Consider the following 24,756-nt stretch of genomic DNA (forward strand, 5'->3'; position numbering starts at 1 on the left):
ACTGCAGCCGCCTGGCGGTGCATGACTCGCCGGTGGCTTTTGCAGGAAAGCGTGCGGGCGTGCAGTTGAAAGGTTAAGGGGCTCGTTGGTGCCCTGCTGAGACTGAGCCGCACAGCGCCATCTTCCGTCGGCGCCGTTACAGGAAAAGGCGGGCGCAGGCAGCGCGACGGTGTGACGTGTGACCTTTTGCGCCTTTATAGAAAAAGCTCTAAATTATTCATGGCGGAGCCGTTTGATCTATGCCTGCTGTTAAACCATGACCCCTATCTTTAATGTACAGCGCCCTAAATATTAAAAAGCCAGCACTTGCTGACCTTTGTTGTTCTATAAATAAGAGGCTTGCTGCAGGCATAAACCGCATTAAAGGCGCTTGCCAAAACATTTCCAATGCTGGCTAATGGTTTAAGCGTTTTCATTTTTTTAAGTATGAGAGTGTATAAAATGTTATTTCCTTTTTGAATCTGGCATTCGATTTAACCGCGTTCTCCCTCTTCGTTCTGTTGTTGTCGTCATTGGGACGTGCCGGCTCACCGGATCCGCAGCCCGGCGCTGGGAGAGAGAGAGAGACCCGAGCCTCGTTGTTGGCATATTTGTCCTATTTTAAGCGTGCGGCGCAGCACGCTGCCAATTAGGGTGCCTCGCTGACCCGTACCACCCCGGCCTTTCATCCTTCGCTCCATTTCCATTTTTACTTCGCGATCGCATCGCCCCTGACATTTTCTCCGGCTGAGGATGTGCTTTTACGGTGAGAGTGAGCCTAGTGGGAGGGGTGGCAGCGGCGGCGGTGGCGGCCGTGTGGAGGGTGAGGACGGGTGGGGCGAAAGCGTTGATTGAGTAGGTAAAAAAAAGTGCCAATGTGCTGCACTGCACTGAACCCCACTGGCACGTCATTATCTTCATTTTTATAACGGCTGTCAACGCGCCGCTGCCGTCGGCCTGTCTGCCGGAGTCAGCTCTGCCATAATCACCGTGATGAGCCTTGACCACGGGCTCCTCAGACGCCGCTCCGTGTGCAGAGCGCCTCGCATTTCCTTACAAATCCTCGCCGCCCTCTCCTGACCTTGATTTCAAGAGATGTGCACATTGCGGACAAACGTAAGGCAAATCAAACAACAGCGCCTCATTCACTATTTAGTCATTCTTTTACTCAAAATCGGACAAATGGAATGCACCCAGCTCCCCCCCTCATACAGGCGCCACTCCCCCCATGCGTTACCGCTCGTGGTACAGGCCACTCGTGGTGCTTGGACCGTTTGCTGGGCAGGGGTGTCGCCAACGCCGGTGACCTCTGAGGGCCGTGCTGACAAAATCTGGTGATCGGGTGGGACAGGGGACCCTGTTGCGGTGGTTATATCAGAATGGGCACATTCAGTGGTTACAGCTCCATGGTTTGATTCCAATTTTGCCCTATAATACTGTGGGGCATTGCCAAAACACATGATTAAAAAATATTACGAGAAATCTCATCCATCGAGGAATTTTCTTGGTGATATCCAATATCTCAATGAGCCCTAAATTAATTTTGCCTACTCGTTGCGGTTTGAGGTCTGTGATTTGATTCTCGTAATGTATTTTGAATCTCTTTCGTACCATAAGTAGCTAAACGTGCCAATCGGAGGTGCAGGGAAAGGACAACAATAAATGAGTTTTCAATCTAGATGTAAAAGTGCATAGCTCCAGTGGCTTCCTAATATCGGAAGGAAGAGCGTTCCAGACGGCCGCAGAAGCGCATCTGAAAGCACGCGATGCAGTGACCATCATTGTTTCTGGCTCGCCAAAAGCTGCTGCGAGGATGACCGGAGTTAGCGTGATGGTTTATGCTCTTTGATGAGATCAGGAAGGTATTGTGGTTCATTTGTGGGAAGCACTTCGTAATAAGTGCGACCTTATGATGTATTATTTAACAACCAGAAGCCAATGTAGTTCCACTGCCACTGATTGGACATGTTCAGATCTTGCAGTACCCGTCACGACACATGCCAAATAATTTTGTACACGCTACAGCTTAGTAATGTTTTTGCCTGAGTGATGCTGAGAATCATATTATTGGTTAGACTATAATGTGACAAACATTCCGCTGTAGCAGGGCTTGGGGAAAGTGCACTCTCTAAAGTAGATGCAAAAGGTTACTAAAATTAATCTGAGAAGTAGTTATGTGGTATCACCTTCTCCAGGCTATTCTCCAACACGATGGGATGATGCACTGCTTTGCGATAGTTACAAATTAATTCTTTTATCGCGGGACGTGACGCCGGTAGCACCGGCGGAACAAAAGCGTGAAATAGACAACACCAGAAAACGCGGAATAAAAGGGCAGCTCTGCGGAGTGACGTGCACATGTGCCGCGCATAGGCTTCCCGGCGGGACGAGGCAGCGAGACGAGACGTCGGGCCGCACGCGCTCCGACCTGGCGGAGGCCCAGGTCCGGAGCGCCGGGGCGGCATATGAGCCGGGCGCGTGCGGACGACCGCGATGGCAGAGCACTCGCCGACTGCGGTGTCCTTGTGCACAGCGCTCGTGCCAGGTTAGGCGCAGGAAGTCTACTGCTCGTGCAGTTGCGGCATCACCGCCTCCCCACGGATTCACGCGATCTGAGCGGCGATCGCTGGTGCGCTATTTTATTACAACATTTTTACCGTTAAATCCTTTACTTATGTTGCAGTCTTTATGGAATTCACTCAAGTAACAAAGGATGTAATCTTTGTAGTAAATTGTATTGCACATTGTATAGAATGTTAAACAAATACGTGTTCTTCCTTCCACGGACATGTTGGCCACTGTCTTTTTACTGGGTCCGAGGGCTGCGTCAAATCCCTATTCCAGGATGCTGGGGTGAATGGTTACAAATACAATGATCTCCTGTATAGCCTTGACAGACTTTTGGGGTAAGTGATGTTAATGAGTAGCACCTATGATGGCTGGCATGGCACACAAGGGGCTGGTTGGCTTGAGTTTGTATTTGTGCTTGTGCACCGCTGTAAAATGCACAATCGCCAAGTAATAGGTTTAAGCTTTCAGGACATTGGGGTTAATTGCAGGCCTTAATTTCCACTGGGTTTGTCTGGACCGGCCACCCTCAACTTCTCGCTGTGGCTTGCGGCTACGCGTCACGTGCCACCTATTCCAAGCCACCAGCGTCCCGGAGAATATATTCGGTGAGAAATGAAGCTCAGCTCGTGCGTCTTGAGGAGCGTGGATGCGTGCGTCTTGAGCGTGGATGCATGCGTCTTGAGGAGCGGGGATGCATGCGTCTTGAGCGTGGATGCGTGCGTCTTGAGCGTGGATGCATGCGTCTTGAGGAGCGGGGATGCGTGCGTCTTGAGGAGCGTGGATGCGTGCGTCTTGAGCGTGGATGCATGCGTCTTGAGGAGCGTGGATGCATGCGTCTTGAGGAGTGTGGATGCGTGCATCTTGAGGAGCGTGGATGCGTGCGTCTTGAGGAGCGTGGATGCGTGCGTCTTGAGCGTGGATGCGTGCGTCTTGAGGAGCGTGGATGCGTGCGTCTTGAGGAGCGTGGATGCGTGCTTCGCTGCTGCAGGGCCACGTCCACCTCCCATCCCCGCGCCGCATCTGTCTCTCTATCTGCAGCGACGGGCTCTGCAATACAAAATACGTGCTCCTGTAAAAATGTTGTCGTTATTCTTTTCCCCCCCCCCCCCCCCCACGTTTCTATTCCAGGGCATTTAAGAGAATAATAGATGAGGAGAGAAAGGGTTGAGTGGCACATGTGATCGGGTCTGAAGTTTTAAGAAAATGTATAATAGCCCCGCCGTGCGCGGTAAAGCGGCCTCCGCACAGGCCGCCACTTCAGCTGGGAATTCTCTCCCCTCGTAAAAAACACAATACGAGGCGGCGGCTCTCAGAGGTGACACAAATCCTTCCCCTCCAGCCTCGCTAACCAATCTCGTTTGTTTTGCACCGCGGCGGCAGATGAAAGGAAACCTCTCCTGGCCCTCTCCTGCGTGTGCAGACGAGATATCCGTGCAGATGGATACGCCGGGGCCCCCCTGGCCCTCCGCCCCCCCCCCCCCGCCCCGGCCCCCCAGTCGGGGGAAAGAGAGGCCGCAGCGTGAATTAGTCGCGAGACGCTAATCAGGAGACGTGTGTGCAGCGTGATTATGAGGGATGGCCTGGGGTTTGGGGAATTTGAAATGCTGTCCCTCAGTTAATTTAGGTGTTGGAAAGGTCCTGGCATTTTTTTGGAGCAATAACATGTGTATTCTAACCAACGCTGCATTTGACACAATCACGCACGTGCGCGCAGAAGCGCACACGCAAAAAAATGTAAAAAAAAATCTAAAAATATATATTTATTAAGAATGAATCCGTGATTGCCGATTCCCTTCGTGGCCTGTTCCCGCCAGCTGGAGCAGGAGGGGCAGCAGCGAGCGGCGGAGGGCGAGGTGCGCGGCTGTGCGAGTGCGAGCGCCAGCTGCAGGAGGGAGACACGTGGCTCAAGTAGGCGCTGGCCGAGGTGCGTTGAACCTTGGCTTTAACTTCGTTGGTGCAGCTGCAAAGGCAACTTGACCGCTCCAGATTGTTGAGCATGTGAAGCATATCACAACGGTGTGCTGCAATGACACCGTAAACAATGCAATTTATTTACCCAGAATATCCTCACTCGTACAAGTACCTAGTGCGTAATGTAAACACTGGAGAGACAAAGGCGGCCGTGGGTGTTCCTGGCTGGGTACGATGCTGGCAAGACGTGATTCTGGCCGGGCCAACCTCTCACGTGCCGTGGGTAACGCTCCCCTGCCGCCAGTGAGCCGCAAGAACGGTGCTCGCTCGAGTGTTCGGCGGCGCGGGTGGGGCGCAACGCGGCCGAGACGCGGTGTGGTGGATAGCACGGCTGCCCTTGAAGCTCGCGACCCAGGTTTGAACCCGGACTAAACTTGAGCTGAATTATTTAGACATTAACATCATTAAATTTCGATTTAAAGCTTTCGTGACTGCAGGGATTCATATTATTTGTTCTTTCGGTAAAGTCATATAGAAGGGAAATAATAAAATAAAAAATATAAAACAATGCAATTCTCACGACGTTTCGATTGCAACAAAAGCAATCATCATCAGGTGTGAAAAACCACAGCACCTGATGATGATTGCTTGTGTTGCAATCGAAACGTCGTGAGAATTTAATAGTTTTATTTTTATTATTTTATTATTTCTCTTCTGCGTGACTTTAACGAAGGAACCTTTCTGAAGAGATGCCGCGACTCTGGGGTAATACCAATCACATTTACACTGATCTCTGCTGCTGTAACTTCTTCTAATGCGAAACTAATTATTTCCAGAACTAGCTTAGCTCTTATCTCAGAGAAAATCAGACTTATACGCACCGAACTAGATCAGTTAGACAAGACGCTCTACAAATCACACTTATCATTGACGGCAACCATGTCCACATCAGATTGGGAACATGTAGACAATATGACTGCCTCTTCAGCTGCCACTATGTCGACCAAATGTAAGGACAACCTGATTTCCAAATTTAACCTCCTCTCCAACAAAAGACCGGACCCACACACCAAAAAGATAGACGTTAACAAAGTCGTAATTAATTGCAGTAACAGTTCTATTTCCGATGGTCTGAAATACGTTTTAGCTAAAGGGCTAAACTTTGCAGTCACACCTAAACACATACCAGTTAATGATATAATTGCCCAAGTAGACGTGGCTCTCAAGGGCCTGGTGGGTCACATCGCTGCAGACGGAGCAAGATCTGAAATCGCTGCAACCCTCAAAAACGCTAAGATCTGAAATCGCTGCAACCCTCAAAAACGCTAAGATGCCAGCTAGCAACCTCAGCAAAGATGAGCGTTTTGAATTATATAAATTAAAAAAGAGGAATGACATTGTCATCCTCTCAGCCGACAAGGGCAATGCCACTGTCATCATGGATAAAATAAAATATAACAACAAAATTCAAGAATTACTCAACGATGGCAGCTATACAAAAATAAAAAGAGATCCCACCAACAGCCTCATCATACAAACCAACAAAATCATTTCTGATTCAACCGAATTAATTGATCAAACCAAACAGTTCTCGTTGAAACCTTCTGCTGCCAGGCCACCAAGATTATACGGCTTACCAAAAATACATAAAGTAGATACACCCCTTCGTCCCATTGTCTCTACTATCAACTCCCCCACCTACAAACTGGCTCGTTTTCTGTCTGAAATCCTGCGGCCTTTCACTGGAAAAACCACCTCTGCGGTACAAAATTCTACTCACCTGGTATCGACAATCACGGGTATTTCCCTGTCCCCAGACGACCTGCTTATCAGTTCCTGTACCTGACACCATCGCAATCATTGAAGACTTGGTTCATCAAGGACTAAACACTGAGGTACCCCCCCTGGTGAGACACTGCTTAACCAATACATACTTCACTTGGAATGGAACTTTCTACAAACAACTGAGGGCACCCCAATGGGCTCCCCCCTATCTCCGGTTGTAGAAATTTGAGACTGACGCCATCCAGACTGCCACTCTGCGCCCAACCTTATGGAAGAGGTACGTGGATGACACTTTTGTCATCTGGCCACATAGCCGGCCTGCTCGAGACCAATTCCTCGACCACATCAATTCCATACACCCAGCCATCAGATTTACCATGGAAGTCGAAAAAGATGGCAAACTACCTTTTTTGGATGCCCTAATAAAAAAGAGACCTGATGGTTCAATGAGCCACTCTGTCTACAGGAAAGCTACCCATGCGGATGCTTACCTGAAACCGGATTCCCACCACCATCCATCCCAGAAGAATTCCCTCATCAAGACTCTGCACCATAGAGCCCAATGCATATCCGACCAGGAACACATAGCCAGTAGGCCTCGGCACGGTAAGGTAAAAGGTAAAAACAACGAGCCTACCTTTACCCTACCTTTTACCTTACCACAATACAATCACTCTACCCTACCTTTTACCCTTCAGCAGGTAAGGTAAAAGGTTAAAAGCAACGAGCCTACCGTTACCCTACCTTTTACCCTTACCCCATACAAATTACCCGATTACAGGGTAATTATTGGGGTACTACTATACATGCAGGTAAATGCTAGGTAGAGCGCTTTTATCATATAGAATACTCTCAATGATTCCAATTTTACACGCTTTCTTTTAACTCACTCTGTTGTCGTCGTTGTATCCTCAAATCTTGTAACTCAATTTTTACCCACTTCCCAATGTGGTATCGACTGCAAACTTGGTATACTTATGTCATACTTATGACAATACTATATTCTATCATTAAAAATAAAAATATATATTTAAACATTTTTTGTATGTCATGTTTCGGCTTGGGTCGAACGGTCCACGGTCAACTGACGTTGGCTGTAATTGCCCACGGTCCCTTACGATGTGGCAAGCTCGGGTTCACTTTCCTGGAGTCGGGGAGTTCTGCCAATACTCGTACATTTCATTAAAGCTTGTTTTAAAAAAAGTTTTTTAAAATATTAGTTATTATATGGAGGCCACGAATTGCGCCACAGAGCTTTTAGCGGTTAACAAGATACCGTATTTACCGGGTAATACTTCGTGCTACCTTTACCCTACCAGGTAATTCTTCCGAGCTACCTTTACCCTACCGTTTACTTTACCCCTTTGCATGTTGACACCTTTACCCTTTTACCCGGTAAAAAAGGTAAATTACCTTACCTTGCCGAGGCCTAATAGCCAGTGAACTCAAGCACGTACACCAAGCTCTTAAGGCTAATGGTTACTCCGGCTACACAATCCGCAAAGCTATCACTCCAACCATGAAGAAGGACCCTCTTGAGGAGCCATTCAAAACCATCACTTTACCCTACATTCCGGGGATCACAAAAAGATCTCCAAAATCTTGAATAAACACAAGATCCAGGTCCGATTCAACACATTACATAAAATCTGTGATCTGGTTCCGTCTGTAAAAGATGTGATTCCGGACATACAGTACCCTGGCGTCTACAAACTAAGTTGCCTCTGTGGTAGTAGTTACATTGGAGAAACCAAACGACATGTCTTGGACCGCATCCGTGAACACAAAGCAGACCTAAAACACGGTAGGACCAACACCTCGGCCATGGCAGATCACTGTTATAATTCAGTAGGCTCACATGACATTGACTTCTCCAAGACAGAGGTTCTCTGCAAGCCATCTGGCTATCATGAGAGATTCGTTCATGAGGCTATCCATATATACAAACACAGAGACAATTTCAACCGAGAAGATGGATTCTGGCTTGCAATCATTGGAAGGATTTGATAAACCATTTCGGGTCTTGATTGTTCACGCTTACGGTGGCTTTCAGACCGCATCCATTATTTTCGTCTCCTCCCTCCTCTTTTCCGAGCATGGATGGACTCATCAATTTGAATAACTGCCAAATCGCTCTCCGTGGTGCTAACGTTAAAAAAACGCCACTTTTTTCAAATTTTCTTGCTGTGGTTTTCACACCTGATGATGATTGCTTGTGTTGCAGTCGAAACGTCGTGAGAATTTTATTGTTTTATATTTTTATTATTTTATTGTTTCCCTTCTACGTGACTTTACCGAAAGAACCAAGAATATATAATATTAATATCATTAATACGTGACGTCTCTCCAGCGCCCACCGTGCTGCTTTGTGATTGGCTGAATTCAATTGGGATGGATCATGAGCATAATTTATGTGTGGCATCATGACTGTAGGCTAGTTGTGGAGGTGCGGTGTTTCATGATTAAATTACAGATGTGATAACTTTGCAGCAACTACAGAGATCACACGCTTGTCATTGTCACTGCCTTGCCATCGCCATGTTCTTCATTAGCGCCACCTCAATGTTTCGAGGAAAAACGGTCCTTGCTCTGATTTTTTTTAACAGATTTCCTGAGTAAAGGCCCAAAACATGAAGCGACCAGCCACAAACGGCGCTATCAACGTTGTAATAGATGAGAGGTCACCCATTTTTTTGCATTGAGCAAGGTTACAAGGGCTTGGGAAAAGAGACAGTTGAGAGAATTCCAATTGCAAAAACTGCATATTTTGCCACAGTTATCGTTGATGAATAATTTATATTGGTATATCGACAGTTTGTCTTTTTTCTTAACTGAAAAAGCAATGCCAATATGTCAATCACGTTGGCTGTGTACCATGTGGTCATACCGCAAAACGTCCCCATCACTTAGCGGCGATGGTGGCTGCTGTACGAGGAATGCGTGTGGGTGACGTTCTCCCAGCCACTCCCCAAGGAGGATGAGTGCTCCGTGCTGGAAACGCAGCTGGCGGTCCCGTGGGGCCAGGTGGCCGAGCGGGCCCGGGAAGCTGTGGAGGTGGCCGAGCGGTTGGGCTGAGCACAGGAAGCCCTGGAGGCCATGCGCGAGGAGGTCATTGACACCAAACTGGACAGCAACCAGTAGGTCACAATTGACTTTTTTTACTGTTTTTATTTTACCAGGTAAGGCCCACGGAGCTATAGAGCTCCTGGCCACAAATTATAGCTCAACGAAGTGGCAGATTGTGTGGACAGCCAAATATTCTAAATGCATGTTTCTAAATGTGGAGGGAAAAACCAGAGGACTCGGGGAAAACTCCATGTGACAATGGGGAGAACATGCAAACTCCAAATATACAGCAGGGGTTAGGGTCGGGATCGAACCCACCACTTCCTATGTACCAGGCGAGGTAGATAACTTATCGCTACTTGGCGCCCCACTAATCCACACACACGGGCATCACCCCACCCCATCATCCACACTAACTCCTACTCATAGTAGTGGTCTTCCTTCTCCAATGACAGCGATGGACCTCGCTAAACCGCACACCTTCCACAAACGGACGGTCAAAAAAATCGCCGAACTGCAACTGTGGTGAAGTCCAAACCATCAAACGCATCACCGACGAATGCGCCATTCGTGCAACATCCGCACGGTGTAACTGCGATTAATACGGGGTCTACTGCTGCCTCCTCGGACTGCTTGAAAAAACTTAGCATTCAACTATTACGTGTTTCAAAACTTCTTTACTCCCCTGCCATACGAAATAATAACTCCTACTCATTAGCGCCAATGGGTTCTGATCTCTCTCGGTCTTGCATTATCACAATCCACCGATGGCACCTGCACAAGGGCTGACCTCGTCACTCCACGGTAGTCCTCTCGTGCGTGTCCCCGCCGCGTTGGCTGCCACTCTGTCGTTAGTCTGACATCTGCTCGGCCCTCACAAACACCGCTCCGCTTTCAAATCTCCAGGGTATTATCCGGAGCACAAAAGCGATGGTGGTAACGACGGCACGCATTTGCCTTAACAAAAGCCCGCATCTCGCCTACCGAAGTGGCATTGCAATGTATTTCTCTAAACCCACCGCTGTGCTGTTCGTTATCCCCGGTGAAGGGCTATTGAGCACATCCAAAAAATATCAACCCTGACTGGGCATTCCAGGAAATCTCGGTGGTATCATTCTACAGTCGGCATTTGTTTACTGTCCCATATAAAAGAGACAAAGATCCCACATTTAGCCTTACAGGCTTACAGGGCAAGCGTGGTTCGTGAGCACCTATGCTGCACTCAAGCAAAGAGCCCCCCTTTAGCCTGGCAGGCTGCTGTGGCAAGTGCTGCTAGAGAGCAATGATGAAACTGGCACAGCACGCAAGGGGGTGGGTGGCTGACGCCACGACCGGCCGCTTTTGTCTCACCAGTGCTAATATTTACCTAATGTACCAGATACTCATTTAAAGCAGAGTCGAAGAACAAATGTGACCTAAGGTCTTCGCTCATTTACCAGCTTCACATTCATTATTGCTGTACAAATACTGGAGGAAGGGCCTTTGCTATTGATGCCCCCAGGGTCTGGAATGCAATTGCCAATAAACTGCAACTTGAATTACTACCTGTGAGATCTTCACTCAAAACTGCTCTAGAGGAGTCGTACACCCCTAGCTGCCACTGCTATTCAGTGGCCTAAAATCAAATGTTTCGCTCCGGATGACCGCTGCAAAGTATGATCTTGTGTTTTGATTTAGTGTGCTGATCTTTAAAGGTGCATTGAAAAATGTTGATACTCCTACTGATGTTCCTGCTGTTGTGGAGTGACTCATGCAGCCAGCTATGGCTATAGGGTTTGGTGGTACATGTTGTTTATGTCGTTTATTGTGAGATTTCGGTCACAGTTCCTATGATCACTGTTACATTGCTTTTATGGCTTTATTTTGGTGATTTAAAAAAAAAATTGGTTTGACCATATTTGTTTGTTGTAGTATGGAGTTAGACTGATGGCTTTAATCGAAGTTGTCTTGTGGTTGTTGTTGTTTGACTTGCATTCCACTGGGACTTTTGCACACAACGTTGGTATACGGTGCTTTTTCTGGAAGTTTTTGCTGTTTTTTGCTGTTTTTTCCTGGATTTTTATGTTTGCGCGTAGTCACTTTAAGATGTTTTCTTGTTCGTGTTTTTGTTTTTTGTTTGTTGCAGTTGCACCCGAATCAAGCGCCGAATGGCTCACAGGGCTAATCGAAATAAATGAAACTGAAAACTGAAACTAACCTAGGGAGAGGCCCAGGATCAGTTCAAAGATATGCCACTGTTATTGAGCAGATATGAAACTCTGGTTGCTGAGTTCGTCGTGCACTGCGCCCCATTGACACATGCTCCCCACACAGACACACACACACATTCACGCTGATAAGTGAGTCTTGGTGCAACCTCCCTGGCATTTTGCAGGCCGCCAATGTATGTTCTAGGTTCAAACCCGGTTTTTTAGGTGTCGTGAGTTGATGGTTTCAGCCTGGTCACCAATCACCACATGAACACAACCCATCACGTTAAGTTTGGTTTTGCACTTAAGTTTGTTAAATAACATTTCTTGTGACGAATAATACTTTCAGTGGCGGAGCGGGTGGGAAAGAGCTGCCCCCTACTGTGCAAAACAGCTCACTGAAGGAATCTCAGAGGTGGCTCTGTAGTTTCCGCTTCCCTGGGCCATTCTTTCACAGTGAGCGTCACACTGCTCTGTGAGAGATCCGAATTGATACTTTGTCTCACAACGTGACACTGATAGCACAACTGGATTTAGCAACTGAAATTAGCATCCCCCAGGCATTAACGGGATGGTGCCTCGAGCTCGCTGAGATCGTTTATCCCACGGTGGACGCTGGGGTCGTGGATAACACTGGGGAGTTAACACAGGTGCACGGACAGGGCCGGTATTCCAATATACATTTAACCCGCTGTTTAAATACCACAGGCAAATAAAAAGTTAAATCCAAATGTTAGGTTCCTCCACCCCAACCCGAATCTCGCTAAACCCCAATATAACTGTATTTCATTAACATTTAAACATATCACGGGAGGACATTCTCTCCGGCGCTATGAAGCTGTTACATTCCAAAGATGCTCTGCACGGTTGTCACAATATTCCAACTTGCCTATCAAGAAACCCAGCAGTGGAGGTGAGTACACCATGGTTAGTTTATAGGCAGGTCGCGTGTCGGGGCTCAAGTGTGGGTACTCTTAACCTTTCAAAGATGTTTGGCCAACGTGGAAGAGTTGGCCATACCACCTCGACAGGGTCCCTCAAGGGCCCCCCCAAGTGGAGCAGTGTTGCTTGCAAGAAATTGCAGCCCTGCACCTTTACCTTAATTCATTGCTCCAACAAACAAAAATTCACAAGACGAAATTGGCCACTTATCACAAACAGGATCCTCTTGAAAAGCCTCCGCACTCGGCGAATAAAAATAAAACTGAACATAGATAATGTTTATAGTAATAGGTTTTACCCTTTTAACTGGCACAAAAACTGACACCTTTATTCAAGGCATCATGTTTGCAATAACCACAACACAAGCAGTCAAAATGCAAACAAAAGAGACAACTCTGATAATAATATGCACTGTCCTTGAATTTGAATGGTCCACACCCAAGACGGCTTTCTTAGAGCCTAGTCTCCACTGGTGTTGGATCAGAAGACGCCAAAAGGCGTACAACTCAAAAACAGCACACTATCAATACTTTGATAGTGCGCTGTTTTTGAGTTGTACGTCTTCTGGTCCAACACCAGTGGAGACTAGGCTCTAAGAAAAGCCGTCTCGGGTGTGGACCATTCAAATTCAAGGACAGTGCATATTATTATCAGAGTTGTCTCTTTTGTTTGCATTTTGACTGCTTGTGTTGTGGTTATTGCAAACATGATGCCTTGAATAAAGGTGTCAGTTTTTGTGCCAGTTAAAAGGGTAAAACCTATTACTATATCTTGTTACTGGCAAAGGAGGTCTCATAAAATAGATAATGTTCCCAATATTTAGGTTTCCGTTTGGCATCACTAAAAATATTAAACAGTTTTGAGTCACAATAAATGCCTCAAATGAGGCCTTTCCACCAGCAGAGACACGAGCAAGAATTGTTGATGGCTATACCTTTACCGGTTACCTTTACCTTTAAATAAATCAACAGGTTTAAGCAGTAGGAAAATGGCTCGTTGAGCTGTGGATGGGTGCTTATTTCACACGTTAATGGGAATAATGTCTTGGAAATGTAAACCGGCTGCGGAGTGTGTGTGAGGCTTGGGAGCCACATCTCTGGGGATCATGGACCTGCTTTACGTGGGCCCTGCACCCCCGTTTCTCCCTCCCCTTAAAAAAAGAAATTCTTCGTTTATGCTCCATGTGCTGCTGGCATGCCCTGTCATTTTAAGTGGGTCTCCTCCGAGCCTCTCGGTCGGAGAAGGCACTAAATTATTGAATTACACATTTATGACACATGAATAACTAATGGTTAGATTCATGGCTGGGATGGTAGTTTATGATTAATAGGCTTTTTATGAATCATTTAGGACATCTTACATTGCCCCTTTCTAAGTGATGCACTGCCGTGGGCATCGGTGTCACTATCGAGTGCTTAATTTGATTCATTTTCCACGTTTGCCGAAGCTGTCGTTCTCCTCTGCTAATTGTGCGTGCGCAGTGGTCGGACGGACGGACGGACGGAGAGCGCCGGGCGGTGGGCGCGCGGGACCAGCTGGCGCACGCCCAGAGCCAGCACGCCGTCTTTCTGCTAGTTGGTGAGCGCCGGTGACCCCAAAGTCTGTGCTGTTTTGACTGCGACCTCTCGCCGTCGCCCACCCTGCACCGACAGCCGGGGTAGGAATTTCAAGCACGTTTGGGGTGCGACCGGACGTTAGTACAAACGTTTGCGTGAGACGCATTTGAAATCGCTGGGTGACTTGTATAGAGACTCGTAAACTTGCACAGAGACCCACGGACTCGCATTGTGCCCGTGGACTCGCACAGAGAGCACGGCATAGTGCATTGTGGGAGCCAGCCTTTTTAAGTCAACTGACATGGCATGTGCCCAGGAAAACCTCAAACTAGGGATGGCCGCGTTGATTCCTGGGGCTGGTTAGAGTAGTTTATTTTATTTACAGGAATGCATTTAAACTATCGCGCTTCCGTGAGTAGAAGTTTTGTTTTGGTAACAAAGTAAGCCAAAATGCCACCCAGTTGTGTTTTGCGTTACGCGATGGAAACAAGAGCTGGGCACACACAGAAGAGCTGCCACTGGTTGCGTGCATTACGGAGCGATGCCTTGCTGCAGCGATTAGGGTGTTGGGTGGTTGTGCGGAGTGGAGATGCGACACCTGCTCTTGCACGGCCACAGCCTTCCAGCGCTTCTGGGAGAGAGAATCCACCCGCAAATCTCGCCGAGCCTTCCCAGCCGTGCCACGTAGATTGCGTGTTCGCCCACAGCCATGTCGATGCAAAGGAAAGCACACGCATGGCCCGCTGTGTACTGTCCCCATTCTGTTATTTCATAGCTCCCCCTGGGCTTGCGCGCACAGAGATTGTACATGAGCAGAGGTTTATTGATGAACGGAAAGATTTGCCGTGACTGTGATAGGGTCTAAATCGGCGTGTTCCTTTCTGCCTGCGGGTCATTAGGAGAAACTGATCATGGCTGTGCTCTGTAGTCTCGATAAAGGAGTCAATAAGAATCGCACGCATCCGCCCGCCCCTGTGCTGTAGGATGATTGCTGTGAGTTGTTTATTACTTAAAAAGAAAAAACTGAACTTTTAAAGCGACCAAGGAAATGTATCATCATCCATAAATTGTACACATGCAATTCCTACATTTGAAATGTGCATGCACAGCCCTTTTGACAATTCACTGCTGGATGAGGTGCCTCCTGAAGCGGACATGAATACAGGACTATAATAGATGTATATGTACTGCCCTCTGGTGCCCAATGTCGACCCGCAGCAGCCTATAATACCTGTTGTGTACAACGGTTGTCCATCCAAGTGCCATCCAGGTACAACCTACTTAAGTTCTGAGATCTGACAAGGTTGGGCACATTCCGGGTGATTCGGCCGTACCCTCGTACAAGCTGAACGCTGCGTGAGACTTCCGTGCGGCCGTGCGAGCCGCTTGCCTTGCGGTTGTCCGAGCCGCGCGCCGTATCGCATGTGCCGCTGCTGAAGCAGGAGGAGGCGGAGGCCCTGAAGGTGGAGGCGGCGCGGCTGGAGGAGCTGCTGCTGCTGCTACTGCTGCCGCAGAAGGGTCACGAGGCGACGACGCGGAGGGCCGCCAGTCGCACGTCGACACGATCCCGCTGGCCTGGGAGCGCCGCACTGCGCAGGGAGAGGTGAGCGTCGCTCGAAGATGGCAACGCAGCGTAAAACCGGTCGGCACTGTGGACGGCGCCCAGGTTTTTCCCACGTGATACGATACGGTTTGGATGTACGTAAGCCAACATATGCGACCGCACCTGGAGATGCTGTACAGGAAACGGTGGGCATAGTTATCGAGTGAAAGAGAGAGAGGCAGGTGGTCATAAGCAGTGGGAATAAAGGAAAGTCATAGGAACCTATAGACTTAGACAGAGACTCAAATATTTGCATTTGAGAGCTATATATTTACATAGACTGTAACACAGTACTGTTTGGATTTATATAGTGCATACAGCTGACCGCATGACAGGGCACTGTATAGAACAAGGTGGGCATACTTATTCTACAGAGTGACAGTCGGTCATACAGTGTAAGAAAGAGGAAATTGGAGATCCTTAACTTGAACAGGGCTAGGGAGTCGACAGCACGGATGGCTGGGGAATGGGGATGGTGCTCATTATGTACATGCCAGCGGTAGAAATTCCACATTCTCATAGTGGGTGCCTTTCTTGGAATGGCCACAGTTTATTTTCCACAGAGTCAGTGCTCACTTCATTGACCTCCCCCCAAAGAGATCGCAGGCTGAGTTGTCCCTATTGGTGTTTGAACTTAAGGCCTTCTGATTGTGCATTGAGATGTGTCAGGGCCATTTTAAATGAAAGATGTGATTTTAAATCTAGTGTCATTGTTATAATTTCTACATGCTTATGTAGAATATAAAGAGCCCGAATGAGGAATGTGGATAAGGGAGCAAACACAAGTGAGAGACGTTGTACTTGCGATGGAGAAACGTCATTGTAGTTGGGTAGCTCGCATTGCCAGAAGGGACGAGGTAGCCAATAGACTGACAAAAGAGTGGCAGCAAAAGGAGAGCACCTCAACCGTGGAGATGGAGCGAGGATATCAAGCTCATGCGCTGGAGCGGACGAATTGTTGCATCCCGTGACGGTGAAGGATAGCGACAGCTTGTGGAGGCCTTCACCCAGCAGTGGATAGACCATATTCGTAATACGTTCACACCACACACGCACGTGTGTGCGAGTAGTCTACATACGTAGAGTTTGTTGTTCTTTGTACGTTTTCAATTTTCTTTGTGCGGAGGCTGTTTTGACCGGAGGCTACACTGAGCGGATCACGTTGGGTGCAGCGTCTCTGCCCAGTGACGTGGATGCACACGGCTCCGCTTGCACAGAGCACAAGGGAGGATTGTTAATTTAAACACCGAGATGAGAAAGAAATGTATAAATCATTCGAATACGTGCAGCGAGAAGGGGTGGGGGGGTGGGGGTGGTCGGGGGGGGGGTCATCGTGTCACTTTATAATTACACGAACATCTCACAGGTCGTGTTTCCTGTAATAATACAAATAAATATTTAACAGAAAAATCATTTCTTAAAAAAACAGAAAGCAAATATGAAGCCCGCCGCTTGGCCCGTCCCGATGACTGCCATCCATCATTCTGCTGAAAGCGACTCATTGCTATGCCATGCGCTCGCCCCGCGGCAACACAGCAGCCTTCTAATATTCACCACGCGCGGCGCGCCTTACTTAATGCTGACATCGCTCTCAATTGGTAATAACAGCAATCTGTAGGAAAACCAAAGACTGCCCGACATGAACGTGCCCTTAACGGTCGCCCAGCTGTGTGCTCCGTGGAGTCAGGGGGCCCGAGGTCGTTGTTGGGGCCTTCAATCCCTCCCCGTGGGGGTGTCTCCTGCACTGTGCAGCCTTCCAGCAGAACCTTCGCAAGGAATGGTCTCCCAGTGAATCCACACCCGAATAGAATTTCAAACCATCTGTCTTCTTTTGTGCGGCCAATATAGAATTACAATTGCAAATGCAATTGTGAGTGATTTGACCATTCAGGTGCTATTTAAAAAACATGCGTTTAGAGGGTATGTGGCTACTGCCATAAATTTCCACATGATAAACCACATTGTTGAGCTATCATTTGTGGCCAGGTCGCTTAAAAAAAGAGCTATATCGCTCAGTGGGCCTTACCTGGTAAAATAAAAATAGTTAATTGTCTGAGAGATGCTGAACTGCAGATTCACCCACCCACCACCTTCAAATGGATGTTATCGGGCAGTGCAAGGTTAGAATCACCATTCGTGGCTTCATGCGCAGGTGATGATGTCGGCTTGAGGAGTAGCGACATTACACAGGGTGAATCTCATAGATGTCTCCGAGTAATAAGTAAAGGCGGACAATCTTTGATTTAGACTTCCCATTGTTTGGATAAACGAGGAAAGATGTAGCTTGGTGGATCATGAGGACTGGAGTTTAGGAAACCCTCGTTTGGGGAAAATGCAATCAAACTACAGGTAGCAACATACCGCCCCCTCCCCCCCCTGCAAAAGGGAGAAAACCTGGCAGGTACTTGATGAAAAAGAGGCTAGAGACTCAGTGTGGCTTTCCTAGTTAAACAAGCGTCATAATAATACAATAATAACATTGCATTGACACTGGAATGCAGGTAGAGTTATCCGATTCTGAGCCTCATCAAGGTTTTCAGCCCTTGCCGAGTTGGAGGGAGCTTTCTTTGGGGAGTTGCTGTGGTTTTTTGCTTTGCCATCATGACAGAATCTAGGGCCAACTGCCAATGCTGCTCAACTACACCTGGGGTCAAGGACCTTGGGTTGCCCAGCGAGGCCCCTGGGTCACTGACTCCACCCAACCTGGGTGGTGTTCACCGTGTTCTGTGATTTCATCACTGCAGGGGGTCATGTTGTCTGTGCGGTAACAGCATTTCTTCTGCCTCTGTTATTCTCGCAAAGCAAGCAAGCAAGTGGAGCGACCGTGTTTCTTTCTCTGGGTCAGCAAGAGGATCCGTAAGATTCTTCAACTGAGATCAGAGTTGAAAGTGACACGTGAGACCCTGACTTCATCACCAGCGGAGGTGAGTGGCGCCACCACTTGCGTTTTTGGTGGCAGAGGAGTTGACCTTCGCAGAGAGTGTGCGCACAAAGCCAGGCTGGAGCGGAGGCCACCGCTCGGCCACTCACAATCTATAATGCAAACCTATGTTTGGTGGAAGTACCTTTTGTCACACTCATGAAAGAGGGGCGCGCGCAGTCGAGCAAGACATTAATTCTCGTGATGAATCTCAATGCCAAGAGCGTGACATCGCGGGTCAGTAGTTCATGTGTGAAAGGTCGTATATGCCAAGGCATTCATGATTTTTCGCCCCAAGACGTTAAAAGTGGAAGGACGCCCTTTGATGTATGTGTCTGTCTCTTGCTTTAGTCGTTGCTTTCATCATTCCACGGGGCAGAAAGCCATTATCTCTCTCGCTGAATTCGCCTCTCCCCTCCCATCCTCTGCCCCTTTGTGCTTACATCACAGCCTTTGTGCCACCGTCCTTCCAGTCGCAGCGGCCTCCCCCCGCTCTTGCCGAGCCCCCACCCACAGCCACACGGCTTCATGAAACATGCTGATGGGCCTTCAGACGCCGTGGCCTGTCCACTAGCACGGCGAGAGATGGACTCTCCGCCGCTAGCGCCGGCCCGTGATTCGCTGTGCGATGCTCGGTGCAGGACCGGGTTTATCGATGACGCTGATGATGATAAAGACAGACACAGTATGAAATCAAAGAGGAAACACTTGATGGTATCGGGTCCTTATCAGCTGTGTTCACCGCAGACTCTAAATCTTGTCCTTTTGTGCAATTTTCCATTATTCCTTCCAGTTTAAACATTATATTACTTTATTATCTGACTCATATTTTCGTAAATTGTCTCGCGTACACCGCATCAGCCAGAGGCAAATAGGTTTGTTGTGGTCAAAGTAGCGTGGCCTTTGAGGTGCTGCTGATAGCCCATCGCTCACAGCTGTTTTTTTGTTATCGTAGCTGGTTGCGGCTCTTGCAAGTGAGCGTGTCTGTGCGTGCGTGCGGTGCAATTTGCTGTGCGGAAGACGTATTCTCGCGCGTGCACTTGTTTTCGCCTGCAGGTGACAGTGGATCTTTGTATACGTGTGTGCGTGTGTGGGGAATGGTGGTGCAGTGTTAGTTCAGTGCACTAATTAATCAGAGATCTGGTTTCGATTCCTGGCTATTGCTAACATCTGAACTGGTGTCGGTATTCCCCGAGGTTGACTCAGGCTTAAATGAGTATCCTGGTATATTTTGATCTGATCTGAACGTGGCTCTCTCACTCCAGCGCTGTCCTACCAGACAGTCTCGCTCCCTTCACCTGATGAAGGCCGCTTGTGTTGTGGCCGAAACGTCGTGAGAATATTATTTTGTTATTTTATTTTATCAATTTATTATTTTATTCTCATTCTACGTGACTTTACCGAAAGAACCAAAGAAGGATGTATCCTGGTATAGTTTGTAAACATTGGCGCTTAGAGGCAGCCAGGTGTGGTTCTGGTCATGCCACCCTCTCATGTGCTGTGCTAGCTTTAATAGGTGCTCGCTTACACCACTTGCCCAAACACTGTATGTAGGCTGAATGGGTAATCATGTTTCCTACTGTGTGTTTGTCAGCGCATCTGTCCTATGTGTGTTTACCTGTGCATAAGACACCTTGCGTGCCATCACCGTGCACGTAGCCTGGCACAAGTTCTGTGGTGTTGCCTCTGCCATCCGATGGTGAGCGGCATAGGTCACGATGCGTGTTCGTTTGAAGACAGGATTTACGCTGGGAGGAGCTAACATGCCCGTGCTGTGTGGCCACATGCCCTTGCTCCTGCCGCAGTTTGCAATGCCGGGGAAGGAAATGCACCAGCTGTTCCAGCAGGTGTCGATTCCTGCAGGGCGCGATCGCACTTCGCCATCCTGCGCGGTGCGCGGAGCCAGAGGGGAAAGAGCCTCCACGAGATACAGCGCTAGCTGGAGACCAACTGCGGTGAGGAGGTACTGTGGCAGCCGCCAAGCCCCACCCCCCCCCTTGGTTGCACGGAGCGTGACCTGGCCGCACGTGATATCCTGTTGCAGTGCTTCATCATACGTGGGAATTTATAGTCATCGCCAAATAATCTAAAGGCATGTTTCTAAATGTGGAGAGCTAAACCGAAAAATCCAGGCGACCACGGAAGGAGAACACGTGGACCTCAAATATACAACAGGTGTCATCAGGGTTGGGATGGAACCCACTACCTGCGAACCAGGCAAGGGAGTTAACATCTCCTCACCACCACAGCACTCCAAAAAAAACCTATGACATTCTATTTTGGTTCTGCTTTAATTTGGCTAAATTCACATTCGTGAGTGGTTCATTGTTTCAGTCCCATAATTCCAAATAATACTAAAAATAAAATTTCTAAAATTCGATCAAACAAGATTTTTGCGTCATAGTACCTCTCGACAGAAATGCATGTTATGTGTTTCTCTGCTTGATTAATATACCTGTATGGGGCTGACCAGCATGGTGAAGAATAGTCAAACACATCCCCATGACCGACATGGTGTGGGGAGGCATTGTGAGTTTTTCATTTTGATAATTGGCTCCATTTGAAGATGAACATTCAAGTTATATGACTTTTTTTCACAATTTTATTACGAAGAACGTTTCCCTATCGTATGCACGCTTACCAATGGTTGATTGATGTATACAAAATATTATGAATTTATTTTTGGAATTTCTTTTATTTCACAATATGTTTTATTCTCTTTATACGTGAATGCGGTATGTTCAATAAAACCACGGGGATTTACTTTACGTATTGTTGTAGCTATTGATTTGTTTTCAATAAAACCTTAATTTCTTCTCTTTTCATCTTGAGAGGCGTCTACTGCGTGTGCATGCGTGCATCTCCCTCTGCATGCGTGTCGCCTGTGCGTGTGCGGGTCTGTACTCAACATACGTGTCTGCGTGCGTACACTGTTTCCCGCTGCATCTTCTGCCTCTGGCTATGTACGCGTCTCCACAGACGCTGTGTGTTTTCGTGCATGAGTGTCCAGGCCTTTGCATATGACTTGTTTGTATTTTGTGTGTTTGTGTCTCTGCAGGTTTGTCATTTATTTATGTCCATGTGGCTGCTGTCTGCGTCTCTGGCTATATCGCTGTGTACAACTACAAGCTGAATGTGTCTGTATGTCTGTCTAGCTGTCTGTATCTGCATGCTGCCTATGCACACACGCTACACGTGTCTGTGCCACTCAGTGCATCTGGCCGGCTAGCGGTGGCGCAGTCGTTGGTTCACTGTGCTACGAATCTGGCGAGTTCGATTCCCCCTCACGACCAACACCGGTCACGTTTATTTGAACTGGTCTAGGGCACCCCCTAGGTCGACCCAGCCTTAAATGAGTACCTGATGCGATGTGTAAACATCGCAATTAGCGAGGCAAAGGCGGCCGGGTGTGGTGCTGGCCACCTGTTTCCTCGTGTGCCGTTCCAGCCTTCCTAACAGCAATTACCCCCATAGTCTGTTGAAGGCTATGCGGGGGATCTTTTTCTTCGCCTGTTCGTTCGCAGCCACAGGCGTGTTGGAGGCGGCGCGGCAGTGCCAGCAGTATGCCGTGTCCTCTGAGCGACGGAGCCCCAGCTGACATCCCAACGGCTCCAGGAGCAGCTGGGGCGAGCACAGCATCAAATCCAAAAGGGAATGTTGGAGGAGGTAAAGCCCCCGGCAACGGCTGCTCTCCGGGTCGCGTGCAGGATGCAGCTTTGTTTGGCGGTTTAACGTAAGTAACCTGCGTGGGTTTGTCGCGCCGTACTTGTGCACGCCGCTCTTTTTGAGTGTGCACAATGGCCGAGAGTAATTGCTCGATTGATTTTTTTTCCTTCATTACTTTCTGGCCGAGAGCGACGATGTTCGCTTACTTTTGGAACGTGAACCGGAGGTGGAGCAGTGAAAGGCAACGGACCGTTAATAGTTCCGTTATCTGCTTTATGAGGTCACGATAATGGGAGAGTTGCGGCCCTCCGCTTTTGCTGCCGCACAGCACCATCACATCCGTCGGCGTGGGAACGGTGAATGCCGCGGCTCATGACGCCACCGGTGTCGTCCCCGCAGGTCGCCCAGAGTGAGGGGAACATGCGCGGGTGAGCGAGCCGAACATTGTGCGGCTGCTGCAGAGCCTCTTGGACGTGGACGGCACGGTGGTGATTTTCTGCGAGAAGGCCGAGCGAGAGCTTCGACTCGGAGCTCAGCTGCCCGACGTTCCAGGCCTCTGCATGTCCAAGATCTGCATCCTGCAGGCAGAGAAACAGGCGCTGGGGAGCGAGCTCAAGGAAGCCTCGCAAAAGGTGAGGTGAAGCAGCGGTAGGGTTTTCGCCTGTCCTGCTTTTGCCAGCAACGTCTTTTTCGTTGAGGTGGCTGTCCTGGGAAAGTCTACCCGGGACATTAAAAGTCCTGGTTTTTGGAAGTTGGATAATAATGCATCACTCAAGACAATGCATTTGCATGTAGTTCTCCCCCCTTCTCAAATTGTGAGAGATTCTTCTTCCCATGATAAAGTCCTGGTTATTTGTATCTCATTCAGTTCAATACATGGGGGACCTTCAGTTCAGTACACGGGGGACCTTCAGTTCAGTACATAGGGGGGCCTTCAGTTAAATACGTGGGTGACCTTCATTTCTGTACATGGTGAGCCTTTAATTCTGTACGTGGGGGACCTTCACTTCTGTAGAAGGAGGACCTGCATTTCAGTGCGTGGGGGACCTTCAGTTCATTATATTGGGGCCTTCACCAGACATCGCGACATATGGATGAATTTCTCACTGAAACATGTTCCGGGTCGCTGGTATATTGGAGTAGTAAATAGCAACCAGAGCCACAGAGAAAGGTACAAGCGGTCCTCAACTTAAGTAGAGTCGACTTATGTTAATGCGCACTAACAGCAGGTCGCCAATTGTCACACCTGCGTTGTTACTACTCACGGGGGTCAGACCGCACTTACGGCATGATGCCGGCTAAGGCGCCGGTTCTGTGACAAACTCGCATACGATGCATTGCCCACTCAGTCTGCCTCCTGACACCGCGCTCCGGTGCCAAGCCCCTGCGTATTCTTGATCATTTTTAAAGCATTTTTGTTGTATTTTATTTGTTACATTTTTAAAAAAGGTAAGAACTTTCTAAACACTATTATTGTACTTTATGTATAATTGGTAGTTCATTAAATATACTCTTTGTATTTACGTCTATAAAAAGTTGCATATCAGACCCTTGGTCAGGAACGTAACCCGCTATTATTATGTCATTGTTTCTCTGGGAAAATCGATCTCGACTTACGTCGTTTCCACTTACGGCAACTTTTATAGGAACGTAACCTGACGTAGGTTCCGAGGACTGCCTATATGCTGGATACGGTGTGCAGGGTGTGAAAATATGTTTTGGGTCGCAGGCTGAGATTAAGCCTGCGCATGGCAATGATGACATCACACGCTTGGCGTGAGAGCTAGGGGATTGGCAGGTGAGCTGGCGTTGGGCCCGAATAGTACGTGGATGGTGATCGCCATGGACAAGATGGTTATTCATCGTTATAAATAACCCAAACGGCTGTTAGGGTGTGGGGAGGCACTTATCTAGCGGTGGATTGACAAATGGGCCACGCACGTACATGCACACATTTCGACGTGACTTTGCTGCCATAAGTGACGTATGTTTAATTGTTGCTGTGTTCCGAGGCTGCTCGGGGCGGGTGTGCGTGAGGAGAGTGACTCGCGGCCTAGGATGAATTGCAGGCCGATCGATCGACCCGTGCGCCCAGGTTTACGTGTGTTGCGACCGGGCACCATAAACCGCGATTAACTTCTCCGTTGCACTCTCAACTCGTCGCGCTTCGTCTCAGAAGAGATTCCCTAACCGCAGACTTGGCACAGTCCTGCCTTGAGCGCACGTTTTGGTTGTCCAAAAGTGAACTGTGAAGTCAAGTGATGATATGATAATATGATTCTTCAAAGGTATTATTTTATCTTTCACTGGTAACCCGCTCTGTACGAACAGATGAGTAATCATCTCCAACGTCTTCGAATTTTATTCTGACTTCCTGGATCTTGACCTAACGATGTTTGACGTCGTTTCAAGCAAAACATCGTGTATTTGTTTTAAAAATGTGGTTGTGAGAATTGTTCTTCAACTTAATGAAACAATCGTAATCGGCGCATCGCTGAATACTTGGACACCACGTGACAATTTAGGTTGTTTTGTTTGCGTTGGGTGGTGGAGAGTTCGACTCACGTT

At 48.2% G+C, this 24,756-nt stretch overlaps 1 protein-coding gene across 24 annotated transcripts in view; it reads left to right on the forward strand.

The window, feature by feature from the left end:
- Positions 1–24,756, forward strand: part of LOC116945813 (uncharacterized) — a 173,552-nt gene that overhangs the window by 118,149 nt on the left and 30,647 nt on the right. For 9 of the 24 annotated variants that reach the window (XM_076069786.1, XM_076069783.1, XM_076069785.1 and 6 more), the window contains 8 exons: positions 4,365–4,474; positions 9,208–9,383; positions 13,925–14,021; positions 15,439–15,602; positions 18,405–18,526; positions 20,328–20,485; positions 21,997–22,188; positions 22,588–22,820. Coding sequence is in view for 15 of the 24 variants with exons in the window: in XM_076069774.1 (XP_075925889.1) it covers positions 2,353–2,524; positions 4,365–4,474; positions 9,208–9,383; positions 13,925–14,021; positions 15,439–15,460 (577 nt within the window). In the remaining 9 variants the exon portion in view is untranslated. Of the gene's footprint in view, positions 1–2,352; positions 2,525–4,364; positions 4,475–9,207; positions 9,384–13,924; positions 14,101–15,438; positions 15,603–18,404; positions 18,527–20,327; positions 20,486–21,996; positions 22,189–22,587; positions 22,821–24,756 lie in introns of all 24 variants that reach the window. The other 15 variants (XM_076069774.1, XM_076069764.1, XM_076069765.1 and 12 more) reach the window with 8 other exon arrangements.

The sequence above is a fragment of the Petromyzon marinus genome, chromosome 25 (genome assembly GCF_048934315.1).
Source record: "Petromyzon marinus isolate PM22_M1 ecotype Great Lakes invasive population chromosome 25, UKy_Petmar_22M1.pri1.0, whole genome shotgun sequence".
NCBI lineage: Eukaryota > Metazoa > Chordata > Hyperoartia > Petromyzontiformes > Petromyzontidae > Petromyzon > Petromyzon marinus.